An 11729-nucleotide genomic window follows, 5' to 3' on the forward strand; every position below is an offset into this window, starting at 1 on the left:
TTTTTTTTATTGTTTAAATAACCGGTGATTTTGGATAAGGTTGCTTTTGATGGGATTAAAGAAGAGGATTGAAGTAACAGTTGCTTTTGTATCTTAAAAGTTCCAGTGGTCTTATGATTTTTGAAGCTTGTTTTGAAGTGTTGGAAAACTAGTCAAAAATGTGATGCCTGTTTTTTCAATCCTCTCTATATGTCTGGTTTTTAATTGTGTAAAAAGCTCTGTTGTGAAAAAATAATGACAATATAAAAAAAAGCTTCTAAGAGATCTACGAAACACATTTTTTTCCACCGTACAACGCTCTATTTATTTCTTTATTTACAGTGTTAACTTTATATTATTGTAATTATCTTGCCTTATAGTGCTTACTAAATATGACAAGCATTACTCAATATAATAATAATATAATAATATCAAAATTTAAAAAATTAGAAAATTTTGAATTTTTCTTTATATTTGTTTTACTGTAAAAGCCATCTTAAAATAGTAGCCTTCTTATATAACGTCGGTCATCAGATCTGTCATTGGTAATTCTTTTTTCTTATAAAGACTTTTTCTATATCATCGTTTCATTTTCTTAATAGTATTTGGATCGCCTGGAATTGGTGTTTTTCTGGCGTAAAGTGTCTTATTATCCTCCAAAAATATTATTTTATTTCGTGATATTTTAATTTTTTAACCAAGATAGGGATATATAAATGAGAATTCGACTTTTCAAGTATTTTCTATATCATCGTTTCATTTTCTTAATAATGCTTGGATCGTCTGGAAATAGTGTTTTTCTGGAGTAAAGTAAGTCTGTAAAGTAGCAACACTGTGTGCAGAAAAGTATATAGCGATTACTCCCAGTTTTTTGCTATTCGCGAAATGTGTCAAATGTGCAAGTTATACCATTTGTTATGAAACAAAGCTATGTGAATCATTAAAGCCGCTTAAATAAAATGGCAACACTGTGTTCATTATTGCATTGAACGTTTCCTTGCCAGTCAACAACGTATATATCAAACAAGTCACTTGTTAGTCAAACTCTATAGAATGGCAACGCTAAGTTCAATAACGCATTTAGCGGTTCCTGTCGTTCACGAAAACCACCCACAAAACGTATTTAGTTCATAATGGAAATTTCCATTTTGACTCAAAAATATATAACAAAAAAAGTTATTAAATACTTTACCATGAAATAAAAATATTTTATCGCATTTAACCGTAAATGAACAAATATACCCCTTAACCTCACAATTTACTTATTAAGTATTGTCAGCTGAATCTATATAAAATGGCAACAGTGTGATCATTGCTGCGTTTAGGTTTTCGGTAATTTCGGTCAACACTGGTGCGTTAGAGGGTTTTAATAGTTATTATCTAATTATACTAGAAAAATATCACTTTATTCCTATTCTCTTCTATTTTTTAAACTAAGATAGGGATATATAAATGAGAATTCGACTTTTTCACCTTTTTCTATATCATCGTTTAATTTTCTTAATAGTGTTAAGATCGCCTGGAATTAGTGTTTTTCTAGCGTAAAGTGTCTAATTATACTCGAAAAATATCACTTTATTCCTATCCTCTTTTAATTTTTAAACTGAGATAGGGATATATAAATGAGAATTCGACTTGTTTACCATTTTATATAACATCGTTGCATTCTCTTAAAAGTGTTTGGATCACCTAGAATTAGTGGTTTTTTAGCGTAAAGTGTCTAACTGTACTTGAAAAATATCACTTTATTCCCATCCTCTTCTAATTTTTAACCTGAGATAGGGATATATAAATGAGAATTCGACTTTTTCACCTTTTTCTATATCATTGTTTCATTTTCTTAATAGTGTTGAGATCGCCTGGAATTAGTGTTTTTCTAGCGTCAAGTATCTAATTAAACCCGAAAAACATCACTTTATTCCCATCCTCTTCTAATTTTTAAACTGAGATAGGGATATATAAATGAGAATTCGATTTATTTACCCTTTTCTATATCATCGTTGCATTTTCTTTATAGTGTTGAGATCGCCTGGAATTAGTGTTTTTTTTAACGTCAAGTATCCATTTATACCTGAAAAACATCACTTTATTTCCATCCTCTTCTAATTTTTAAACTGAGATAGGAATATATAAATGAGAATACGGCTTTTCCACTATTTTCTATATCATTCTTTTATTTACCTATTAGTGTTTGAATCGCCTGGAATTAGTGTTTTTCTTCCATAAAGTGTCTTATCATACTCGAAAAACATTACTTTATTCATATCCTCTTTTAATTTTTAAACTGAGATATGGATTTCTAAATGAAAATTTAACTTTTCCATTATTTTCTATATAATAATAATAATAATGATAATAATAATAATAAAATTTATACAATTGTGCGAGATTAAATGGCCTAATTTTCAGGGTCCTAGCCATTAAGCAGGGTTGCAGCTGTTGAAGCCACGCAGTAAACTGTTTATTTATTTATTTTTTTTTAAATTATTTATATAAGAATCTATTTAGAAAATAAAGAGGGAGAAAGAGAGAGAGAACAGTGAGAGAGATATATCATTATACGTTTTATTTTATAGGTTTAACTTATTTAATGTCATTTTAAGTTTTATTTATTATTTATTTACGTTTGGCTTAGGATTTTATTTGTATGATTTTATTTTTACATTGTATTTGTTTGTTTTTCTTACCTTTTTGTATATTCCCACTCATATGTGAATGCATAATCTTAAATATGTTTATTTGCCAACAATACTCGTACCTCATACCAGCACTATTATTGTAATATTATCCTTATTTTTTGGTTTTTAATTTCAGTTTATTGCTTTTTAATATTATATTAAATGCCATAATATGTATTTTATTTTTATGTAGCAGATTTTGCTAAATAAAGATTATTATTATTATTATTATTATTATTATTATTATTATTATAGAGATCAAAAGAAAAGAAGGCGTAAAGAAGAGAAAAAGAAAAGATGACACTATAAATACAGCGTTACGTTACATATTGTGTAATTAAGTAGGTTACATATTAAACAATTTTTTTTTTCAAATTGAATTTTTAAATGAGCGGACTGACAATGTTAAATCACTTATTTTATACTTATTTATCAGTTTGGCAGCATTATAGGAAAAAAATTATTTAACAATGTCCTTATGATGTCTTGGAATGTCAACAAGATATATTTCTCTTAGATTTACATAATGTGCTGAAGTTCTTAGTTTAATTTTATTAAAGAGGTAGTGAGGGGTGCGATTAACAAAAAACCTCGCAAAAAACTGAATGTAGCTCTCTATGTGTCACCATATCTAACCATTTTACATCTTTAAGCTTATAAGTAATGCTGTTGCGTCTTCGCAAGACGACAGGAGTTTTGAACAACTTGAATTTGACGCTTTGTTTCACTCTCAAGACATGGGCCTTAAATGAAGTCACAAAAGTTAAAGTGAGATAAGATTAAGGATTCGTATAATATATTTTTTTGTTGTTTAATTTAAATAATGTCTGTGTGAATAAAGCATTTTTAGAGTTGAATAGGCTATTTTAAATTTTGTAGTGATGTATTCTTTAAATCGTAATTTATCATCTATAATTGGACTCAAGTTTTTTGCACTATCTTTAATTGCTATCTTTTCATTTTTAAGTACAGATCATTAGCTATATTCGAATATATCATCATTTAATTTTCTTAGTAGACTGTGGATCGCCTGGATATAGTGTTTTTCTCTCGTCAAACGTCTAACTATACTCGAAAAACATCACTTAATTCCCATCCTCTTCTAATTTTTTTACTGAGATATATAAATGAGAAATCGACTTTTGCTATACGAGCGGTGTTTTAATTTGGGACTTAAATTAGATTAAAATGTTTCTTGCTGATAAATATATTATTCATGAAAAAAAAAGTTTGTAGTTTTCCAGACATTTTCAATAATTTATGATTATTTTCAGATTTTTTAAAATAATTTAGAAGTAATTTTTGCTATTGTTCGGAACTGCTTCAAGTTTGATATTTAGGTTCATATAGAATCAAAATTAAATTTTTTTAAATATTTTTCTGACATTAACCACAGCGTTTAATATTTTCCAGTTATTTATATTATAAATAGTTTTTTAAATATTCCAAGCTTGTGGGTTATTTTTTTAAGTTATTCTAGGTATTTAAAATAATTTTTAATATTATATAGTTATTCTTCATACCTTTAATTTTACCGCTTTTTTTATATAAATCTTTATCTCAGACCCAGAAATCATTGACGATGACACTTAAATCATGCTTGTCGTTTGTAAATGGATACTTGAATGACTTTTTCCTATATCATTTCAAATAGAAGGTATTTTTAGCAACATATGGCAACAACGTCATAGCGAATAGCCACGACTACAGACGACTTCGCGCGAATCATCACTTACCCTTAGACTAATGGCCGGGTAAGCGGTATTGCCAATGTACAATTTAGTATGAATAATGTCTTTAAAAGCTATTAAAAAAAAGCCAGTTAGAAATTATACATAGACTCCTACGAGAACTTTTAAAAAATCAGACGTACTGCTTTCACATTTCCTACGCCATTTAAAACGTTTATTTCCTGTATTACAGTCATTTTTTCCAATACGAATTATATGACAAAAAGTATAAATTATCGAAAGAAAATAACCTTAGCCAACATATTATCGATTATTTCCGGCATCGGCGGCTTATTAAATTAATAACTGATTTGCGAGTGATATTAAAGCATTAAAATGACATCGAAAAAATGTCTTTAAGTCTGTCTTATAGACGATTTTTTGCTATTAATTTTTTTACTGTAGTGGAATAGTTTAAACTATTGTTCGCGTCAACCAACCTCTTAACCATGAAAGTTAATTATTTGTAAAAGTAAAAAAACAATGGCAAGACTGGTAGTTATTCTTGCAAGTTTGATGATATAACGTTATTAGGTTATAAAACTAGATAAGGTCAAAGGAAATTTAGTTTCTTTTTAGCTTTTGTGTATAATTGGTTTTAACCAATTTTTTGTTTTAATTATTTAATTATCCACGTCTCATGTTATTTAAAGCGATAGATTTTTAAATACATTAAAATTGAGTTGTTTAAGCAGAGGGTTTTCTAGTATCTTTAAGGACCTTTAAGAAAAAAACTACTGCAGTAATTTATCTAAATCTAAAGCAATAAAATTATTAAAAAAAAATATAATTAAACTTAATAAAATTATAAATTGCCTGGTGTTAGGACGTCACAAACTCATTTTCGTTTCCGGTTAGTACTACTCCTTGACATTCGAAGGGCGCACCATTCAATCGACGTTCGCAGTGTTCTACTTTTATGGGAGTTTCCTATCTAAGAAATATTAATCTATGCATATTTGTGAAGTATCTATTAAATACTGAAAACCAAAATTATGCTTTTCCCTTAAAAATGTTTTGTTATAACCTGACAAACTTTTCGCTTATTCGAACCAGTAAATGCCGCAAAAATATAATGTGTGTGAAGTGTTTGATATACAGCAACAAAAATGGGGAACGCAGCATACGTTGTTTGCACGCAACCTATTTAGTCCGCGCCCAATGTAGACAAAAAAAAAATAAGACGAATTCTTTGAAAAACTGAATTTACATGTTTTATTAAAATATGGGCAAAATGCTGTCATTTAATACCAGGACTCTTACAATGAAGCAAATTGTTTGGTGAAGATCTAAAATATTGAAATTTTACTAAAAACTACTTTTAAATACCAGTAATTTGTAGTGCATTTTTTTAAATAAACCAAAGTTTAATTATTATTCTTCTTTGAAGGATTCTTTGCAAATCAAATTAAGTTTTTCGATAAAAACCTACACTTAGTCCAGTAAAAATTAAAAAAGTCCGAGATTCTTGACAAGGTTTCTTGACTGAAGTTTTCATTTATTGGCTTGTTTAAGTTTAGGAAAAAATAATTTTTCTACATATCACAGGTCACCCAATATTAAATCAGTTACTTAACTCTACGCTACATAAAGGAATAATTGAACTTAGTGAATTGCCTGTAATTATAATAATATTTTTTTAAATATCACTTTAATGTGTGTGCCTTATTTGATCTATGCAGCTATTATTTAGATTTATTTGATAATCAATTTTATTCGTATAGTTTTAGTTTCAGATCATAACTTACTCCCTACAAACGTTCCATAAATTTAACTTTAGTTGTTCATATATTTAATCAATTTTTTATACTTTTATATCTGTTCTGTATCTAATGTAGCACTGATGCTAAATAAATACCTAATATTTAAATAATTTATAATTATATTTGAGAAAAGTGTGTTTTTTTATTTCTGTAAAATTAATTTATTTAACTGTCTTTTAAATAAATCTTATGCATGAAGAAATATGGAACATCATTCACGGAAATTCATGATTTTTATATGAGTTTAATGATTTAAATCTGGAAATCCTGGGCAAAGTGGCGTAGGGTTTGTTTGGATTTTTGTTTGGTTCCTTGATATTATTTTTAACAAATTTTCTATTGAGAAAATTTGGAAGGGGAACATAAAAAAAATATACATAACCGGAAATCCAAGATTTTTAAGGAAAGTCTCCTAGGATTTCCTTATGTATACTAAGGTATAGGTAATTTTTAATTATTTTTAACAAGTTATTATTTCGATTAATAATAAAGTGAATGAGTTGATTTATTTTAACAAATCCAGATTTTCTTATTCGGGATAACCGGAATAATTTTTATGATTTCATTATTTCAGTAAAAATTAAGAAAACCTAAATAAATGAGAATTTTTGGCAAGGTTTCTTGAACTAAGTTAAGTTTCCTTAAGTTTTTTACTATCCTTTTATTGGAACATAGGATTGTTTAGGTTAAAACAAGTTTTTTATATAGTGATTATATGTAACTAAATTGTTCTTATTAAGGCATAAAAACATTAAGGAAATATAAAATAAAATACACAGTCGACGCAAATCCAAGATTTTAAATAAATTTAAGAAAATTAGGAATATGTGAAAAATAGTGTCCAAGGTCCCCTAGGGTTTTCTTTAATAATTCCTAGGTTTTCCTATATTTACTTAAGCTTAAGCATTTTTTTAATTTTTCCGATAATTTTTCTATTAAAATGAATAAAGAAGAAAATATAAAATTATTTAAGGAAATCCAAATTTTCTTATTACAGATAATCGAAAAAAAAATTTTAAAAATTGGGATTTTTGATAAAGTTTCTTGAACTGAGTTGGATTTCCTTAAGTTTTAGTTTATTGGAGAATTGGATTGTTTATGTTAAAAAAAAAATTATGATGGCCATATATGACTAAATAAAAAAAATATATATATAATCCACGGAAATCCAAGATATTTGAATAAATTTTACAATTTTAGGGATATGTCTGGTAATCCTTGCGAAGTAAAAAAGTGCCTCAAGTTCCCTAGGATTTTCTTTGATAATTCCTAGGTTTCCCTATATTTAGTTAAGCCTAGGCTTTTTTTATTATTCCGATAATTTTTCTATTAAAATGAATAGAGAAGAAAATATAAAATTATTTAAGGAAATCCAAATTTTCTTATTTCAGATAATCGAAAAAAAAAAATAAAAAAATTGGGATTTTTGATAAAGTTTCTTGAACTGAGTTGGATTTCCTTAAGTTTTAGTTTATTGGACAATTGGATTGTTTATGTTAAAAAAAATGTATGATGGCCATATATAACTAAATAAAAAAAATATATATAAAATCCACGGAAATCCAAGATATTTGAATAAATTTTACAATTTTAGGGATATGTCTGGTAATCCTTGCGAAGTAAAAAAGTGCCTTAAGTTCCCTAGGATTTCCTATGATCATTCCTAGGTTTCCCTATATTTACTCAAGCCTAGGTATTTTTTTTATTATCCCTAAAATTTTTCTATTAAGATGAATAAACAAGAAAATATAAAATTAGTTAAGGAAATCCAAATTTTCTCATTCCAAACAATCGGAAAATGAAAAAAAATAAATAAATAGGGATTTTTGACAAGGTTTCTTAAACTAAATTGGGTTTCCTTAAGTTTTAGTTTATTGGAAATAAGATTGTTTATGTTTAAAAAAATTTATGATAGCCATATATGACTAAATAAAAAAATATATAAAATCCACGAAAATCCAAGATATTTGAATAGATTTTACAATTTTAGGGATATGTTAGGTAATCCTTGTGAAAAAGTGAAAAAAGTGCCTTAAGGTCCCTAGGATTTGACTAAATTGTTTTTATTAAATCATCTATTAAATTAAATCAAGGAGTAAGAACATTGAGAAAACACAAAAAAATATACACATTCCACGCAAATCCAAGATTTTGAATAAATTTAAAAAAATTAAGATGAAAAATAGTACCCTGAGACCCCTAAAGATTTATTTGGATAATTCTTAGATTTCTCTATATTTATTTAAGGCCAGGCATTTTAAATTATTCTTAAAAATTTTCTAAGAGAAATAAACAAGAAAACATAAAATTATTTAAGGAAATCCAAATTTTCTTATTCCAGACAATCGGAAATTGAAAAAAAACTTAAATAAATAGAGATTGTTGACAAGGTTTCTTGAAATAAGTTGGGTTTCCTTAAAATTTGGTTTATTGGAAAATAGGATTGTTTATGTTAAAAAAAAATATGATGGTCATATGTGACTAAAATAAAAAAAAATTCAATGCACGGAAATCCAAGATATTTGAATAAATTTTACAATTTTGGGGATATGTCTGGTAATCCTTGCAAAGTGCAAAAAGTACCCTAAGCTCGCTAGGATTTCTTTGGAATTCCTAATATTTTCTTTTATCTAAGCTTTTTTTATTAGTTTCCTTTTATTGGAATATAGGATTGTTTACGTTAGAAAAATTTTTTTGCATAGTGATTACATGTGTCTAAATTGTTTTTATTAAATCATAGGAATAAAAACATTAAGAAAACACAAAAAAATGTACACATTCTACGCAAATTCAAGATTTTGAATAAATTTAAAAAAATTAAGATGAAAAATAGTACCCTGAGTCCCCTAAAGATTTATTTGGATAATTCTTAGATTTCTCTATAATTAGTTAAGCCCAGGCATTTTAAATTATTCTTAAAAATTTTCTAGAAGAAATAAACAAGAAAACTATTTAAAATTATTTAAGGAACTCCAAATTTTCTTATTTCAGACAATCGGAAAATGAAAAAAAAACTTAAATAAATAGGGATTTTTGATAAGATTTCTTGAAATGAGTTGGATTTCCCTATGTTTTAGTTTATTAGAAAATAGGATTGTTTAAGTAAAAAAAAATTATGATGGTCATATGTGACTAAAATAAAAAAAATGTAAATTCCACGGAAATCCAAGATATTTGAATAAATTTTATAATTTTAGTGATATTCCTAGCAAACCTTGCGAAATGAAAAAAGTGCCTTAAGTTCCCAAGGAGTTTTTTAGAATTCCTAATATTTACTTTTACCTAAACTTTTTCGTTCCTTTCGGTTCCTTTTATTGAAATATAGGATTGTTTAGGTTAAATTTTTTTTTTGCATGTGACTAAATTATTTTTATTAAATCATAGGGATAAAAACAATAAGGACACACAAAAATGACACAATTTCACGCAAATCTAAAATTTTGAATAAATATAAAAAAATTAGAATAAAAATAGTACCCTTATGAAAAATAAGTCCTCCAGGGATTTATTTGGATAACTCTTAGATTTCTCTATATTTATTTAAGCCCAGGCATTTTAAATTATTCTTAAAAATTTTCTAGGAGAAATAAACAAGAGAACATAAAATTATTTAAGGAAATTAAAATTTCCTTATTCCAGACAATCGGAAAATGAAAAAAAAATAAATAATAAGGGATTTTTGTCAAGGACTTGGGTTTTCTTAAGTGTTAGTTTATTAGAAAATAGGATTGTTTATGTTAAAAAAAAGTATGATGGTCATATGTGACTAAAATAAGGAAATAACTGCAAAACCCCCGGAAATGCAAGATATTTAAATAAATTTTACAATTTTAGGGATATTTTTTAATATATGATTGTTTATTTTAAAAAAAATTTTTTTGCATAATGATTACATGTGACTAAATTGTTTTTATTAAGTCATATGCATTAAAAAATATACATGTTCCCCGCAAATCCAAAATTTTGAGTAAATTTAAAAAAATTAGGTTAAAAAATGGTACCTAAGTCCCCTAAGGGATTTATTTGGATAATTCTTTAGCCCAGGTATTTCAAATTATTCTTTAAAATTTTCTATTAAGACAAATAAGAAAAAAAAATTGAATTATTTAAAGAATTTTATTTGATTAAAGTGTTTTTATTAATTTCTTAGAAAGAATAAATAAAACTTTTTTAATTTCATTTATATGCCGTATTTACATAATAAAGAAACAAAAAAAGGTGTATACACAATCCACGGAAATCCAAGATTCTTAAATAAATTTTGAAATATTAAGGATACGTCTTAAGACCCTTTGCAAGTTGAAAAAAGTATCCTGAGTTTTGGATCCTTGGATTCTTTTGAGCATTTTATACATTAAATTAAGCATCTTTTTATCATTCTTAGTAAAATTTTAAAATAAAAAAAATGCCAAGAATATTGCAATTTATTTTCTTATTCCAGGGAATCAATAATTTTTATGGTTTGCTTATTTCAGTATAAGTATTATGTTCCTAATTTCAGGCAGTCTAGCAAATTGGAAACTGATGTATTTTTTCCAGGCATTTAGGCCTTATTTATTCATTCAAAGGGAACAACTTTCATAATTAAAAAAACGTTGAAAAAATCATGCCTTCCTAACTTTTCTAATTGTGCTATAAAATGTTTTCACCCTTATAATGAATACTCCCTTTAATTTTTTAAAATAAAAAATCACGAGGTTCTCTACTAGGCTCCAAAATATTTAACCCCTTTAATGTCAATTTAACTTTTTTCATTATTTAAAACCATTCTTTCTCTTAATACTAAATTAAATTCATTCAGACAAAATAACATAACTCATATAACCAAAAACCAAAAAAAAAATCATCTCACCCTTAACCACTTCTTCTGCTGCTCCATAGCATAAAAACCCGCACAAAAACACCAACAATGCAATCTTCATTTTAGTACTGTCTTAAAAGTTCCCTTTAGTCAAGTCACAACCCCCTTAATAAGTTAAATAACCACGCAAAACAATGAGAATAAATTCGATTCGCGATCGACTAATCGAGTCGTACTACTGATTTATACAGTCTACCACTCGGTACCATTCGATGCGAACGTTGTCTAAAGACTCGCGAACTCGAAGTACTTTCTAGCAGATTTAAAAGAACCGCCGGCAGCGGGGTCGACGTCGCTCGAGAGGAGTACCAGAAGATTAAGTACTCAGGGTCCGTAGTACTCGCGGGAATTTGCTGTAGTACGACCTAAAAAGGTTCCACTGATGTTTATTGAGGAATTTGATGTTGATAGAAAGCGAAATGTAGGTTGAGGATATGAGAAGTAGTCTTAATTTTTTTAAAGACTATTTGGAAAAAATTAATTTAATTTTTTGGTTAAGTATTTCGAGTCAGTGGCGTCGGGAATTTGCTGCAGTACGAAGTTAAAGAGGCTCAACTGATGTTTAAGTTACGTTATTTATTGTGTAAATTAATGTTGATGCAGAGAAAAATGTAGGTTGAGGATGTAACTAAGGATTGTTGTTTTTATTTAAAGAATATTTTAAAAAAGTTCATGACTGAGTACTTTAATGCGGTTGAGATGCTACTGGTTTAAGAAA

General features: G+C 27.0%; 1 protein-coding gene across 1 annotated transcript in view; it reads right to left on the minus strand.

Annotated features, from left to right (window-relative positions):
• The window catches only part of LOC126734361 (uncharacterized), a 52346-nt gene extending 41088 nt beyond the window's left edge, over positions 1-11258 (minus strand). The window contains exon 1 of the mRNA XM_050437949.1: positions 11003-11258. Within this exon, the coding sequence (XP_050293906.1) occupies positions 11003-11072 (70 nt within the window). The 5' untranslated portion in view covers positions 11073-11258. The remainder of the gene's footprint in view (positions 1-11002) is intronic.
• Positions 11259-11729: the final 471 nt, after the last annotated feature.

Source organism: Anthonomus grandis, chromosome 3 (assembly GCF_022605725.1).
Source record: "Anthonomus grandis grandis chromosome 3, icAntGran1.3, whole genome shotgun sequence".
Classification (NCBI taxonomy): Eukaryota; Metazoa; Arthropoda; class Insecta; order Coleoptera; family Curculionidae; genus Anthonomus; species Anthonomus grandis.